Source organism: Trachurus trachurus (genome assembly GCF_905171665.1).
Source record: "Trachurus trachurus genome assembly, chromosome: 6".
Taxonomy (NCBI): Eukaryota; Metazoa; Chordata; class Actinopteri; order Carangiformes; family Carangidae; genus Trachurus; species Trachurus trachurus.
In genome coordinates this window covers 24425761-24443044 of record NC_139897.1, presented here as the reverse complement: position 1 = coordinate 24443044, position 17284 = coordinate 24425761, and the positions used below count along the sequence as shown (strand labels likewise).

Genomic DNA, 17284 nt, shown 5'->3' with positions numbered 1-17284 from the left:
TTTGTGTGAAATAAAGCAATGCCTTTTTCCTGTTTTGTCAGATCACACAGAGGCGCTTCTGGCTTACCTCCAGTCAGCTGAGAGAGAGTAACAAAACACCGAAGTGACAGTGCACATCCCCTCTTCAAGGATAAACTCAGGTCAACACGCCCAATCTTCCATTTTTCACATCTAATTTATTACACTGTCTCCATTGTGGCTCTGTAAGCGCTCCGTTATTCTCTCATTATCGGATCATATGTATAGTGACAGGGCTTTAATCATCAGCTCCTCTGACTCCTGTGACCCCAAGAACAGAAGCAAACAGTATTTCACTGTTGCGCTCGCTGCACAGCTCTGGACAAGTGTGTTCGCTAACTGCCCTCAAAGTGTAATAAATGATGTGGAGAGAAACAGCATCAGAGTCAGAGGTTCCCAACAGCACATCATTAAACAGGATACTTAATTCCCTCAGTTGCTCTGGTAGCCTGAGGCCGAGGCGGTTGACAAGGCGAGGAAAGACCCCCCATCACTGGACTGTAATTGGTCTAGAAAACAAAGCGTGACCACAGATTGAACATACAGTCGCTCCGCTGGTAAACAAATGCAGCACATCGGCGGTACGCCTTGTTGTTTGTTCTCCAAACCAGCCTAAACCTTGATCGCTGACTCTTCTACAACTTTAAAGTGACACCGCTCATCACTTTTGTCATTTTCCTTCTTTTGATCCACTCTTCAGTCTCTCTCTCACTTTTCTTTTTTTTTTAAATAAAGGAACTATGCAAGATTTTTACCGTTTTACCATATGCTACATTTTTACCTTAATCAAACAGCTTCGGAGTAATTGTGATGGTTAAATATCAAATATTATTACAGGGAGAATGGAGGCTCTCTGCCTTCCACCTATGGTCTCTTGGACTGATAACCAACCTTGCAAGATCAGCACCTCCGACCCGGTGTCTCATATCTTGTCTCAGCAGCACCGCAGCACAAACGCAACCCGTAAACCTCTAATCTCTTGTTTATGATGGATAAGACTACACAAATATACACGTCGTAACATCGTATATGAAATATGACATTATCAACCACTCCATTAATTGCTTTCTCGCCGGCTTTGCTAAACACAAATGCACATGAATGGAAAAAGCGACCAGACTTGCATAAATCACCTTTAAAGTGACACCGCTCACTTTTGTCACATTTTCCTTATTTAGATCCACTCGTCAGTCTCTATTTCTTCTCTAACACATTCATGTTTTTTCTCTGGGTGCTGATATCTCACCTCCTCTTTTCTCTCACCTGTGTCCACTTGTTCCCCCGCCCACCCTCCCACCTCTACCCTGCATGTTTTTTCCCTCCTCCTCCTCCTCCTCCTCCTCCTCCTCCTCCTCCTCCTCCTCCTCCTCCTCCTCCTCCTCCTCCTCCTCCTCCTCCTCCTCCTCCTCCTTCTCTCTACATGCACACTCTCCAGAGCTGGTCTCCTCTGCATGCCAGGTTCTGCTTCCTCGTTCCGAGCTAATAAACCTTCAGCGGTGTTCGCCTCGGCGCGCTGGGTCGACGGAGGCACAATGAGGTCAGAGCGTTAAAGACGGATGGCTGTAATCTGGTTTGTGGCCCAGCCATCTGCTGTAGTCAGCTGGTTGCTAACTGCAGGGCCAGCCTTTATTATACCACGGCCTCTCTACATGGCATTTAATCAGAGAGCTTAACAGCGCCGGGCCGTGGAGGCAAAGAGGGGGTACGCAAGTCGCACCTGCCGGCAAAACGAAAGAAGATGTGAAAGCAATTCTCCATTAAGACAAAAGAGCTGCGCCTCTTAAGGAGAGTTTAACTGCTGGAAAGGCAGGAACACGGGGGGAGATGAGGTGACTGAATGAAACGAGTCAAAAAAAAGTACTGAATATTCACTTCTTCCCCACATCTCGCTGACAGCTTGACACCTTGAAGGATCACAGAGGCGACATGACTGAAGACTGACTTAAGTCATGACTTAAAGATGACCTATTTGAAAGACTAAAACATCTGTTTTGCGGGCCTCTGTCGATGCACGTTTAAAAGCTGCCAACTACTGTACGTCTTCCAGACTTGTTAATAAATGCCTTGTGATTATGAGATCAAATAAGGGAAGTGAATTAGCGATTCCTCTGATCACAGCCTGTAGCGGAGGATGAGGGGAGCCTCACACAGCATATCAGATCTCACTGGGACGAAGCAAGCCAGAAGAAGACAGGATAAAAATAAGAAGCAGCGTCTGAAGGCCTTGTGTGATGGACACCGATTATCCTTCATCTAATCCTGACGCACTTTAACATATAATGCCATCAGAGTAATAGCGCTTGCACAACTTCTTCAATTTTCCTGGATGTCTTAGTTGGAAGCAGTCAGAGAAAGCCACTTCTAGTAACGTAGAGTACAGTTTGCTTTGATGGCCTTTCTTTGCAATGACATTTGAAGGCCAGTGAAGGGAAATAAACTTGGTGCCAACCGGCATTATCATGGTTTCATATCTCATTAGCTGGAAGCTTGGATAAACACGAGATGAAACAAACACATAACACAGTTGCTTTCCACAGGAAGTGATGCGAGTGAGGCAGTTCTCCCCCAGCTAATGTCCTCTCCCTCATTAATGCGGACTCATTAGATTTCTCATTTAAGCAATCCTCAGCCCTACTTGGCTATCTCTCCCCTATATACTTCACAGGTGACGGGAAGGCCCTGCTGTGAAGTCAAGAGGCTCTCTATTTAAATTCCACTGGAGGGATCAGCATTTGGATTTTTTTTATTTTTTTATATTCAAAGTTAAGCCGGTAATATTTTGGAGATAAGGCAACAGACATATTTACTCCTGACAGGGTTTGCCTGCGAGACCTGATCCAAATCTGAGAATGGATTGGCTGCTAAATGAATTCCTTTATCTGCCTGAGAGACTAAGTTTGAGCAATAACCTCAGAACAAAGAGGGAGAATTAGCCGACATCCCGAGGGCCGGGCGACATAGAGACTTTGAATATATAAATAGACTTATCTATCACCACTGTATCCTTGAAAACTTCATTGCCATGTCCTGTGCAAGACATTTGTCATCTTGAGGATGAAACATTAGTGGAGAGAGTTGAACTTGACGGAGCTCAGAGAAGAATTTGCTTGGAAATAATCCCCTGATCTTCACATATCATCATCTGCTGTCACCGCACAGACGCACACCTGACTCGTGCCTCGCTCAGGGGTCATGGGAAATGTGCATGGGGGCCAATTACAGGGAGCCAACTGCTTGGGATTAGTCCATTTTCTGGGCCTAACCTCTGACCCCTGGGTTAACGGCAGAAAGAAGACATTCAACCTCCTCCCTGAGAAACAGCCAAATATAAAAAAAAGAGCCCACGCTGACCTCCGGAAGCAGCTGAAACATGGGTATGTTTATCACTCTAACACCTTTTATTGCTTTGTGCAGTTGTGTGTGATCCTTGTGTGTGTGTTTGTGTGTTTGCAAGCTTTCAAACTGCAGTGAACGCCTCGCTAGACTCTGGATAAGCTGCGGCGAAGTGTTAGGCTAACTGGAACTGTAAGAAACATAAGCCTTAACAGGGAAAACAAAATGAACTTACCTTATCTGAGTACACAAAGAACAGGGTGAGCAGTATCAGCTCTGCCAGGAGTATTATCAGCAGGACGATGAAGAACTGTCAGAGAGAGAGAGAGAGTCTTGTTTTAACAATTACTCCAGCAAGTACAGTAAATACGCCGATGAACACGGACTGAAACATAAATCTAGGAGGATATGGGCCTCTGTTGTTTAAAGCGAGGAACAGTAATCACATGACTGTAGTTTACATGCTCTAATAAATGAATCGTGTGAATAAGTAATAACCTTCCACTTCTCATTACTGTCAAATTAGGTAAAAAGGAATAATTAAACATTTTGAGAAAACACACTCATTTGCTCTCTGGTTTGCGAGTCAGATGACTGCATTTCTAAAGGCTTGAATGGCAGATATCAGATGTGTTAATTAACATTGCATTCAGTTACCCCAGGAATTAGCTACGTTTAATGTATGGAGACATTTTTGACTATGGATTAGTACTCTCTTAATCATCCTTCTCTTCATTTAGGTCTTATGAACCTACATACACGTAATTCATGTGGAATGTTGTCTTTATTTATGTACCAGTGTCTATTAGGCATCTCATGTGTAGTATTTCTACTTCAGCCATTTGTCATCATGTGATGCTGTTGCCATGGCCACGCCTCCCTCTTTGGAGATATGTTGCTTGTGGGTGATTATTTCACGGTTGTATCTCATTAAACAACCGTGAACCCTCTTTGATCATCTGGAATTTAAACCTCACCTCTCTAAATAAATTGTGACATCTTCTACCCACTGTTTTACACCGATGATGACTTATAGCTGGAACATGTTTGTTCTTTCTCTCGTATGAAACAAGAGGACGTGCACCTGAAACTCAGCTGTAGTTTTGGAGTTGCTATATAATCTATTATATAATCTTTATATCTTTGCAGGGAACCAGGCTGTTCTGTTTTCCCCCTTGTTTCTAATCTTAACGCTATACTCTGAGCTGAGCCGTCTGCTGGCTGCAGCTTCAGATTTACCGAGCAGCCGTGAGGAAATATCGATCTTCTAGTCTCTTCTTCTCTCAGTGAGAAAACAAATACGTGCGTTTCCCAAAGTGTCAAGCGATTGCTCTAAAGTTAGAGCTAATGGTTTCAGTTTGGCAGCCAGTAGAATACACAGCAAGCCAGATTCCCCAGTAATAACATACAACAACAACACCGAAAAAGCTTTCAAATGGGCTGAGGAAAAAGAGAAAGAGAGCGATGAAGTACGAGGCGGGAGTGACGGAGGGAGTAAAAAAACAAAACAAAAAGAAGAGGGAGGATCTGAGCGCTGGAGGGTTTGTGAATGTGTGAAGAAGAGGGGAAGACATTTTAATGCCTACTAAGATTAATTTCCTACAGAGCCTTGCATCTCATCATCTCTCCTCCTCTTTGTACTCGAGCGTGATATTTACCAACCTCTTGTTCACAGCACAGGAGGAGGCACGCGTACTGTACCTAGATTTGAGAAAATCCCTATTATTTCTTAACTCATTTTAAAAAGAGACGGGGGGAGGCCATTATTGTGTCAAGGTACAAATTAAATAGTCACAACAGTTTGTTGTTGGTTTAGTATCTGGGTTTCCAGTTTAGTGCATCGCTGTTGTTGCTGTCATTGTGGGTCTGGTGTGTTTTCCTGGTTGCTGGATGTTAAAAGGAACAGCTGGAGCTGCTGCGATGGAGATGTGTGAGAATATGTGTGTATGTTATCACACGCACATGCAGCTTTGTGGGCGTATGTTCTTATGTGCTGGCAATTCACACTTTTTAGGTTTTAAAGAGCTGCTGTTTCAGCTGGATATGTGAGTGTTTTCTCTCCCACTTTTTTTTATTATTATTTTTTTCTTCTTTTTTTTTTTGAATTTGTCTTAGTAAACAAGTTTTGGCAGCGAGAGGAGAAACTGAAAATGTACTGCTGGGGATATCTGGGCTTTGACTACTACTAATCCAGAGAGAGCTGTCCACGGAGTAACTTCAGAGATAGTATGTCAAGGTAAACGCTCAGATGTGTTTGCTCCACCAGATCTGAACCCACTCTGATGTTTCCGGGTCCTGCAGCCTCTTCCCCCCTGGGTGTGATTGGACGGACACACTGAAGGAAAAAAAATGAGTAGAGACTCCTCTGCAACTGAACGGCATTATCATCATGGCCACGAATGAAACGCAGCCACACAAAGATGTGGCAAGAGGCTTAACAATCAGAACTTTTTTCAAATTTTCTATTAAGTCTGTGTTTTCCCATTCCAGTCGTCTCTCCCTCCTTTACTCCCTCCTTCCCTCCCCCTGCACTCTGCTCTCTTCCTCTCTCTGCTTCACAGTTGTTAGGCAGGTGAAGGAAGCCATGTCGAATACAGAGGATTTGGTGGGGCTTTTGACTGATGCAAGAGCTTCAAGGGATTGGGCTGTTTGTGATGTTAAGTACCCAGAGCCCCAAACTCTACGTCTCATTTAAAGTTTCTATACATGAAAGTTTTTTTTTCTTTCTTTCTCTCTCTCTCTCTCTCTCCTGCACAAACCTCATTCCACTGGGTGAACTTTTATAATTAACTTGTGCTTAAAGATAAAACACTTGTACAACTTTGGCCAAACAGTGCGAGTACGTCGAGAGACGGAGTCGTCTTTGGGATGAATAATAGAACCATCGCAATTATTGAGGAGGAAATTATCAAGTGCCTTTACTCTGCTGTGTGTACATACAGTAATCAGCAACGCCGGTGCCACAAAAGTGAGGCCGTCTGAGTGGCACATCTTTCACCGGGCTCTGATCTGATCTGAGCCGTGGAAATGACACGAATGTGTTGGTGTTAATTTGCAGGGAGAGGGACAATCCCACTGCTTAGCTTTAATTTCTCTTTCTGAGCCCTTTGAGGTTTTTTTTGCGACAATACAGATTGAACTCCTTCTGTCAGTCGCCTCGCTCAGCCGAGGCTCCTGCTGCTGGACGGACGACAAACACAAATACGCATATGCTGCTTCTTTTCACTCTGGCCTGAGACCAGCGTGTGTAGGTGTACAGACACATATGTGACAGGCTGTCTCTCCTCAAGGCATCTCTGTCAATATTTGTCAGACTGATGCCAGAGCATGCGAGAAAACCAATATCCAAGGGGAGTTTCAGGGCGACCAGTCTTCGTGTGTCGGTGTAGGTATGTAGATTTTTAGTTTTTTTAGTTTTTTTACTCACGCTCAGAAGCAGGCACTTGTTCTCCTTGATGGCACCCAGGCAACCGAGGAAGCCCGTTACCATGACGATGGCACCGATGGCAATGACCATGTTGGCAGCCGACAGTGAGGGGAATGAGGGCGAGAAGGTGGCGAAGCTGCCCTGAGACACGGAGAGCCAGATGCCCACGCCGAGCAGCCCACAGCCGCATAACTGCAAAGGAAGAGGAGGAGAAGACAGGCGACAAGGTGAGAAAACCAAAAAAAAAAAAAAAAAAAAAAACAGTAGAAAAGAAGTCGCCAGTTTTTTTTTTCAAGGTTATTCACACAAATATGACAAATAACCGAGGTCATTTTCAGCTTCAACCCCTGGCAGATGTTTTTTATAATGGCAAAGCTCAACATCATGGGTAGTAACACAGAGAGCAAGGTCAGCACTAAACTAACACAAATCCCTAACCCCCCCAAAAACCCCCAGTGCAACAGGCTCCATTTCCTTCTGACTGCCTGGGGAATTACCCACACAGTCATCCATCACCAAACATTGCTCAAAAAACAAGAGGGTTTACACCAATTACAACTATGATAAGCCAATAACAGCTTCGCAAAGAGATTAGAGCAAAAAAAAAAATTGGACTTGGGCCGTGCTGGTTTTTGCACATTTGAGCTGATTACGTTAAATCCAGAACAAACAGAGATGTAATTACCGCCACCCCCTAAAAATGAAAAGTTTCCAAAGCCTCCCCGCAGTAGACTTGAACTTCACCTAGAGGGAGCAATTCCCTAATTCCTTCCTGTCACCGTGCCAGGCTCTCCAGCTGATGTGTTTGAGGTCTGCATGCGCGAGCCCCTTTAATGCATTAGTGTTTACGGCTTAGGCTGGCGGACTGTAATTTCCCTCCCGCTGATGTGTTGGTCCATCTATGAGAGATAAGAGCCCATGCAACGTGCCCACTTCTTGGGCTTGAAATATAGGTTACGAGCTAAGTGGTGACATTTTTTGGCTGCACCTAATAGAATGACATCCCCACAGCAATCCTGCTATGAATAGAGAAAAAAATACAAATGAGGTAAAATATGGAAAGGCAACATGGTAAATCATCACACACACCCCCCCTTTATCCGCATCTATTCACGCTGCTCCCCCTCCTTCTTTTCTCATCTTCGCACTGCTGCTCTGAAGCACTTTAATGCCTGTCAGAAATACAGTATGTACACAACCATACAAACAAACACACCGGGGATATACATTCAAATAAAACGTATACACACACACATACACACACAGTCATCATTTTATGGATAAATCTCACCCGCTTCCTTTTGCTCCTTCAGAATAAAATGATTAATCAACCGCACGCATGCAGCGCCGCCCGCTTTTCCAAGAGATGACAAAGTTTAACTGCCAAATGGCATGAGTGATAATAAACCTGAAAATACGCTGCGCTTTCAGCACTTCTACAACAACAAACAAGCGCAGCATCATCTTTGACGAATGGCATCCGACTCCAGCTGATCAGCTATGTCGCAGCGCAGGTAAACAAAAGCCACTTAAAGTACATTACAAAGTCCACTGAAGTCAAAAGAGGGCTCTCAGTTGATGTTAGGTGATGATGTGTAATAGTAACTCTTGGGTTTCAAATGGAGCCCTCATGAGGTGGTGAGAGAAGTCTCGGGTCTAATGAGTCCTATAGGATCTGTGCAAATACATAAATCCATTTCCCACACCCCCCCTCTCTCTCTCTCTCTGGAGTGTCAGAGCGGTGCAGTCTTGCTCTCATTAACCTTTTGACCTTTGTGCCGATTGACCTCCACTGATGAGAGCTCTTCAATACATACACACGGCAACACAGACGATCGGATGAATGATACACATGCTCTCCTGAGGGCTCGGAGGAGACTGGATGCAATTAAAGGTGAGGACGCCGAGCGAAGGATTCCCGACCGTACATAATTGACTGAGGATAGATGAAAGAAGTGTTTGAGAGCGCTCACTCTGCAACGGGCGGGTGGACTGTGTGTGTGCAAAAGACCAAAGTGCAACAAGTCTGAGAGATGTCGAGCCTCTGAGAGAAGGAGACTTGTTTAGTTTAGTCACATATGGATCAAGCCACACAGATAGATAGATAGATAGATAGATAGATAGATAGATAGATAGATAGATAGATAGATAGATAGATAGATAGATAGATAGATAGATAGATAGATAGATAGATAGATAGATAGATAGATAGATAGATAGATAGATAGATAGATGTGCAGTGGTGCATGAAAGACTTTCAATCATCCATTGTCTAAATAATTCAGAGACATCTGTATGCGCTGGGAGGCACCCTTTGGCTCGTTTACGCTATCCTGATTAAAAACGGGGGGAATGAAAGCGTCGATTGGAAAACGCTGGTAAAGGTCACGTCCCTATGCATTGGGTGGCTGATATACAGAATCACAGCTGACACTCCTCAGAAGGCCAGATTATATAAAGCGTGAGGGTGAAGATTCGAGGATTCGAGGAGGAAGGCGGAGGAATGAAGTTTAAGAGGCCAGGTGGGTGGAGTGGATTTACTACCGAGAACACCGAGAGTCCAGGTGGGGGTGGGAGGGGAGAGGAGGGGGCGGACTACAATGCCTTCACTTAATTGCGTTAAAACACCGAAGCGAAGGGAGCTCATCCAAGTGTGTCGCTCTCTTTAGCGGCTGTGAAACCACCCAGCCCCCAGTCAATCTGTCTGATCTGAGCCTACACAGTCTAATCTCTGCCCTGCTACTACTACTACTACTACTACTACTACTACCACTACAACATGTTGTCATCACACCTGTGTTGATGCAGTATGAGCTCTGATCTCATTGGTTATCTGACCTTGTTGTGTGTGAGAGTGTGTGAGCCTGAGCTTGACCTCCCAGTCCCTCTGCTGAGCTTCTTATCTTCTTTTCATTTTAAGACGGTCATGTTTTGATATACCATCTGCAGGAAAAGGGATCAAAGGATCCTCCAACACTGAAGAGGCCTGTAAACATCACGGAGGAGGATTACTATTAAGGCAGTCATTGTTATTACATCAATCACAGCAGTGGATGCTCAGGGGGTTGTGATTAAAGTTTGGGCTGGAGGACTAAATCGGCCTATTACCATATTTTCTCGCAACGTGAAATTGCAGGAATAATAGTTTATGCAATCATCCTGTGGTCTGAATGTCTGTGATGCAAGTCAATACATCGACTGATGCAATGACGTTTGCTGATCTAAGACCAGCAGACTCACGCTGCAAGTCGATACAAATGACTCACAGTATTACTAACCTTTCCGCTGTTTACATAAGATTTACATAAGATTATCCGCCGGCGGTGTCTCGGGTCTGTGCGGCTTCGCCCGGTGTGCTTCTACACCAATTAACCATGATGATTGAAACAACCAGCATGGAAGCTTTGGGTTGTTACTTTACTTTCGCCGTCCTTTTCCATCGACGTAAGTGCAACTCTGCAGGGCACGGACGCATCATTAAGCAACCGAGGGTGACGTGCGACAGCTCGCCAGGCCCACCACTGTTTCAGCGTTAACAAGATCCAACCAGTCCTCATTTTCAAATATGAATTTTTTATTTAGTTACTGGGGAAAAATAATAACTGTCAAAACACGACTAGCTGTTTTGTCTTCATGTTTTGTTTGTCCATCTCCCGCGCAGAGACGCTTCCCTCCCTCCTATTTATCACGTTGAAGGTTATACGCTCATATTTGAGGCTGATAGGAACATATCTGCCGGCCGTGGTAATGAGAAATCCTTAGCAGGCTGGAATACAAAGCCTGGCTGCTCTTAACACTGAATTGAGTTCAGAAAGTTAACAGCACTACAGATGGGAGAGGGGGGAGGGAGGCCGATGAGTGTGTAATTGTGCTTGATACAGAGATGTTTTTCTTTAAAAAAAGAAATAAAAATCAATGACGAGTAGTAAGAGCAGGGGTGAAAGAGAATATGTGACCTTTTTATACGAATTCTGTAATATTTTGAGAGCACCTCCATGATGAGGCAGAATGGAGTCCAGTGTCTAAATGTCATACATGGGGGAAAAAAAGAAACAAAGGGAGTCCAACAGAGAGGAGAGCAGAGGAGAGAGATGTCAGGTTTAAGGTGGAGGAAATTGGAAGACATGAGATGAAGAGGTGGGGGCGGGGGGGGGGTTCCTACTGTTTAACAAGCTCAGGGTGAAAATAATTGCAATAATACTGTGTGAAGCAACAGTCAGGCTCCTTTTTCCACACAGGACGGAGAGGTGAGGAAGGTCAACTGTGAGGTGTGCGAGAGAGAGGGATAGAAGGTCTTAAAGCTAGAAAAGATTGGGTGCACTCGTGAGGAGTGTGTGTGTAAGTGTGTGTGTGTGAGAGAGAGAGAGAGAGCTATACGGAGCTATTGAGCTTATAGAGGCTGAGAAGACGAAGAAGATAATAGAGGCCGACCCTTCATCTGAGAGGCTGGCTGGCTCAGAGAATTATCAGTTGCTGCAGTAACTGGTTCGGTAACACGCCGCCACCGCCTGACACTGGACCCAGACTTCAATCTCTGCAAGACGGGAGGAGGAGGAGGAGGGTGTGTGTGTGTGTGTGTGGATGGTTGGAGGATGTTGACCTTTTTTACACTCCGAGCGCTCAGAGAGGTCGCGACCTGTCGTAACAGAACGACAGTCTGGGTCAAACTGCTCCTGTGATCTGTGGCCGCTCTCATCACAAGGGCTCAGCGCTTCTGTGAATGAGTTTGTGAAGTTTGAGCGAGAGCGTGTGTGTGTGTGTCTCATGTGGTCGTGGTCGTGAGCGAATCGAAAAGTGTGGAGTTCGGAGACTCTCGCTTCAGCTCGCTGGCGGCTTTAGAGCTGAGAGTGAATAATCGGTCAGCGGGAGAAGTCTGTTGTTGTTGCTTTTTTTTAAAAAATACAGAAATAACAATCTTCTACAGGCATCGGCTGCTGTACCACACTGAAAACTAACCTTTTGTTTCAGTAATTAAAGCACCTCCACCATAACAGCACAATAAACCCCATAAAATTGGGAGAAATGCCAACCTGGCTGTGCAACTCCACGATGAAGTCACTTCATCACTTTATGATCCCCTCTGCCCTTTACTGCAACTCCATCTTTCTCTTTATTGGGGGAAAAAAAAAACTTTTTTTTTTTTTTTTTTGTGGCACACAGCATCCTCTGCTTTAGCCAGCATTGATTTTGCAGTGAAACGAAGACAGAGGATATTCACCTCAGATAAAAGAAGAATTTTTCAGTTTTTCACCATGTGATCCCACAAGCCTGTGATTCATGTTACCATATAAGTACTAAATGGCCTGCCAACAGCGAGAGGGAAACAGAATCACAGAACAACAGACACCATGAAGCAACTGTAAACATCAAATGGGAGAGAAGAAGCTTTAAAGTAAAGATAGGCTATTTGTATTTTCTTCCCAGCAAGTGGAAAAGGTCTTTTTTGAGTCATGCTGTGAAAGAAGGAGTCATTTTAGGAGCAGACTCTCTAGAGAGACTGTTTGAATGTGCCTGTCAGAGAAAGGATTTTATTTTATTTTTTAGATTTCTCCCTGATAAATGAGCACTTTTACAGTATCTCTCCTCCATGGTGACCACACTTGAGCAAACACAACAGATCCCCAGATGACACAGAGAACTAGTATAGTATTTTTCCACATCATTACTTTTTGATCAGATTGTATTTAAATCCTGACAAGTATCAGCTGGTTATAGCTCCTCAATCTGTTTGTTTCTCTTCTACTGTGCTCACGTATACAGCCTAGCCTGTAAATAAATATTGACAGACTTTCTTGCCAGATACTCCAGTGAACTCCTGGCTGATCCAAGAACGGGCAAGAGGTGGGATGTGTACGGAGCTGAGACTTTGGTGCATCACTGTTCAAGCCAAATACTAATAAAGATATACTGCAATTATCCATGAATTTAAAGGTAGGGGAGGCAATCTTTTTCTGGAGCATTTTTTTTACTGTATTGCTTGAAATCCTCTTCACACCCTGATTGCAACTAATTAATTACATGCTTTTTCACAAAAAATGAGAACTGTCCATCACCTGTGGAATGGACAATCCTGTAAAAACACCATCCAATCATTTTGAACGCCACAAACAAATTAATTGGCTCATGGTGTGTCTATCAAACTGAAATCGCTTGCGAATGCACTAGTTGCACACCTACGACTTATGATACGGAAAAGACGACACCAGAACGCCAATGCTAGTTTGCTAAATTCACAGAGACAGCTGCAGCAACGTTATGGCAGAAAAGAACAAGCAATGTGTGTTCCTGTGTTTTTTGAGGTGTGGCTTTGGAGAGAAAGGAGCTTGGACTTTTGAATTGTCAATTTTTCCAGGATCTCCTACTCTACCTTTAAGCCTTAAAAAAATCTGAACAGGTGATTCATACATTAAGATAAAATCACCCTCTGTGCAGCTGTCACAAACAGGAGCTTGGCTTCCTTGTACTGTACTGTACAAGGCTGTAAACATGTTTATTTCTGCTGCTGGACATTTTAACATGAGTGTCTATGGGGACTGACTCACTTTTAGAGTGGCACTTCAGTGTCACCAAATAACCTGATGTGCTTGTCTTTGGACTGTGGGAGGAAGCGCTAGTACCCAGACAGGCACAGAAAGAACATGACAACCCCAAACATAAAGGCCCAAGGCTGGGTAAATCGAACCCAGAACAATTCTTGCTGTGAGGCCTCAGTGTTTACCACTGCACATTTGTACACGCTCTACCAGCTACACATTCTTCAGAAAAGAAAAATAAACATATCTCAAGCCTTCAAAGTAGTAAAGTGGAGTTTTAATATTGACCATCATTGAAATCTTGTTTTCCTTAAGAGCATTAAAAACATTAAGTTGGATCCAATACTTGAGGCAAGAGGAGCTCGAAGAAGAAAAAACACATTTATGATTAAAAACAAACTTGTTAACACTGACATTTCTCAGTGAAGCTTTGGTAGTTATAGTAGGAAATGAATCTCTCTCCCCTCCATTATGAGGCCCGTGTGTTTCACTAACATTTCTTACACAGTATTTATCCTGATGATGGCAGACAAGCTAAGCTGTAGGCAGTGTACAGCTTTCCAGTAAAAACTCCCCACCCCTGTCTTTTCAGGCTTCCTAGGGGCATCCTAGTCGTTCCCGAGTGGATAGCGTACAGCCGATGTGAGTTGTATAACAAGTAAATAATTCACAGGGTCTGTGATGGTGGCTGAGGGAAACAGTGCTTTCAGGCTCAGAATAAACACCGCATGAATTCAAAAGGGCCGAGACAGATGCAGAGTGTAAGATTAAAAAGCTATTTCTGCCTGGTTAAAGTTTCATTCACCCCGTGGAGTCCTGGCAGCGTCTCATACAATGCAAGAGTTTACCTATTAAATCACACTGCCTCACAGACCGGCCGGCAAGACAACACGCATCTTTCTATGAACATGTGCACTTTAATTTGTCGACAGCTGAGCTTCCATGGGGTCAAGTACATATTGTCTAAACATCTTAACCGCGTCTGTTGGTGTACGGTAAACACATGACTCAAAATGACTTGTCTGCACCGATATGTTTCAGAGGTAGAGCCCCCACCACCCATCACATGCTCGGTCGAGCAGTGGTGCAATTCTGGTTCTGGTTGGATGCCCTAGCTGGCCACTTTGAAGAAGGAGCCTAAATTACACCATTTAGAGGTCTTCAGTGATGCACCTGACGATGATGTGAGGTCTGTCATGTCTCCCACCCTCCCCAGTCTCCCACAGAAGAGCTGAGAGGCCCATTCACTGCAAAGTGACCCTAAATCAATCGAGCCAGGAAGGATTAAAGACAGACAAGCCTTTCTCTGCCTGTCCGGAGCAATCCCCGCTGTCTGCGCTGAAACATCCCCACTCTTTCACACCTGACAACAGCCTCTGCCCTCAGAGGATGAGGCACAGAGAGAAAGATAGTCAGGACAATAGCAGGAGAAACACTATTAGGCATCCCTGACTAATTCCGCTGTTAGATCTCTACCATCCCAACAAGACTCTTCAATCAGCCCCGAGAACCCAGAGGCACTTCAATTATGCATTGAGAACAAGTAGGAGAGAACCAGGAAGGGGAAAGTCATCCCGTGTCTGGAGCCTGAAAGTGAGGCAGCTCTGCTTGCCACAGCCAGTCAGAGAGAGGGAGAGAGAGAGAGAGAGAGATGCTCTGGGAACTGGGGCCTGCCTGCAAGCCAAGCGCACAGTACAAAGAACAGAGCCAAAGACCAAAGCGCTGGTCCAAATACAGACAAACACTGCCACAGAGAAGAAAAGCTCCTTTACTTCTTCGTGCTGCAGATGTGAAGCCGCTGCATGGATGGCAGCTGCCCTGCCCTAAGACTATATCTCCTCCCAGGCAGCTCAGCTCACAACCAACCAACGCTCAGGACCCCAGTCTGTAAAGACATTCGGATCGATACCAAATCCCAGCCACGTTCTGATGAGAACTATGAGATATAAATACATAAACAGAACCGATAACAGAGGAGCTGCTCCCGGCGCACGGTGCTAATTAAATGCGACTATTCCTGCCCGCTGTTGACATCAAGGTGCTTATGAAGATATCTTATGAGGCATTTGCGTGCAATAAAAAGTGGACGCGTTTGGATAAATAAATATCTATTTATGTGAAGGCAGTGCCTTTTTATGAGTGGCTGTTTTCCTTCACATAAACTGCATCGCCTGTAGAGGGGCACACACAAACATTTGGCTCATATAAATATCTCACTCTGGTCTGCCAGTGCAGCCATGCTGAAAATCCTCGGAGGCGGGCAGACGGTTGGACAGTATCCCATTGAGTTTCACTAGTTGAAGGGCTTAATGAGCGTGCTGGCTCAGCAGAGGTAGAGCATGGCCAGAGACTAGTGGATTAGACAGGTTGGACATTCGACCTGTTCCCCCCGCACAGTACCTGGGAGCAGCAGACGACCAAAGGGCTAAAGGAAATGAGAAAATCCCTAATGTACGATATGGTAGCTGCAGTGTGCTGTAAGTAAGAGAAGAGAAGGCCAGAGTGTTGCACTCAGCACATTTCTCTGCTCCCTCTCACCCCCTCACAGTGTCGAAACGAGCCCAAGACTCGGTGTCACTGCAGAAGGCGACAGCTAAATGGTCTTGTATGAGGGCATCTGCTACAGAGAGCTCCCTGGCAGAGGCGTCCATATGCTTAGTACAGTACATCCAAATGTCTCAACTTGCTTCAACCTTTTCAGGAACTCATAAACAAAATAACAACCTCTATCAACAACCGCGGCATGATTTATTTCTCCTAATGGGCGCGGGGACTTTGCGGCACAAAGCGAGGTGACCTTCCCCGGCTGTGTTCAAGAGGACCGCCAGAAGAGCAAAACATATCGTTACAAGTGTATTTCAGCTGCTTAACAACTTCTGGCCCAAATGAGGTGAAAAAAAAGCAGGCTTGGGATTTATCCTTGGAAACGAGCAAAGCACTTGGACATCGGAAATGTATTGTTATGGTTTTTAATCTACAGGGTCAGTCTGTGGTGCAAAAACAGACAAGCTGCTGGGACTGCGAGCTGATCGGAGGGAGGGGAACTGACTGTAATTGCACGTGTGTTATTGTGCCTGTGTGTGCATGCAGATGTGTGTGTGTGAGATGAGATGTGTTGGATTTATCATCTCATTTCACTTGTAAAAAAACACAGTGTGGGTGTGTAGCCTTGCTGTAAGGGATGGTCTGAGCACTGTGCAGCCTGACCTGTTGCTGCTGCTGCTGCTGGGAACAACACAGAATCCATTAGAGACACTGGCGCAAGCACACGACCTGTAACATTTCACCACAATGTAAAAAAAAAAGGCTTACTAACACCACTAATGAACAAGAGGGATTGTATTTGCTAACGGGTGTGTGGTGGCTGGAATCCAAACCTAATATCAAGGCGTGGGGAGAAGTCTGTATCGGTTAAAAAAAAACTACACAAAAACAAAAAAACATGCGCTGTCTATTCACTGTTGGTGCTTTGAGATGGTTTGCAGAGGGGTGGAACAAATTTTTAACAAATGCATAAGAGTAAAACTGTGAACATCTAAGCATATGTTTATTCCTGGAGCAGCAGCAGCAGCAGCAGCAGCAGCAGCACTGTGAATGGGAACACTCCTGTTATGCAATGTGAGGCATTATGCATCCCCGAAGGGAGAGAGAAGGAAGATGAAGACGCAAAATATGCACATCCGCTTAAGTGAAAACCAGAGCACCGGGCGGATGCCTAGCGAGAAAAGAGGATATTCAGATTGAAAGACATATAATCAATAGTCACTCTGCATACTGTACCACGCCACAGGGCAAATGACCATTCGCCTGCACTTATGAAGAGCTTTATAATACCCCTTTCTCTTCATATAGTAAATTATTCACCATACTTTTAAAGCCAGAGATAAGGAAAGACAGAGAGTGTGTGTGTGGGGAGGGAGGGGGGTCTGCTAATGTTATTACACCCTTTCCTATGAAGTGATAAAGTAGCATC

General features: G+C 44.7%; 1 protein-coding gene across 1 annotated transcript in view; it reads right to left on the bottom strand.

Annotated features, from left to right (window-relative positions):
- The window catches only part of tspan9a (tetraspanin 9a), a gene marked incomplete at its 3' end in the record, with an annotated part of 65491 nt that overhangs the window by 10365 nt on the left and 37842 nt on the right, over window positions 1-17284 (bottom strand). The window contains exons 2-3 of the mRNA XM_083973170.1: window positions 6779-6970; window positions 3587-3661 (exon numbers count right to left, since the gene is read on the bottom strand). Of these exons, the coding sequence (XP_083829296.1) occupies window positions 3587-3661; window positions 6779-6970 (267 nt within the window). The remainder of the gene's footprint in view (window positions 1-3586; window positions 3662-6778; window positions 6971-17284) is intronic.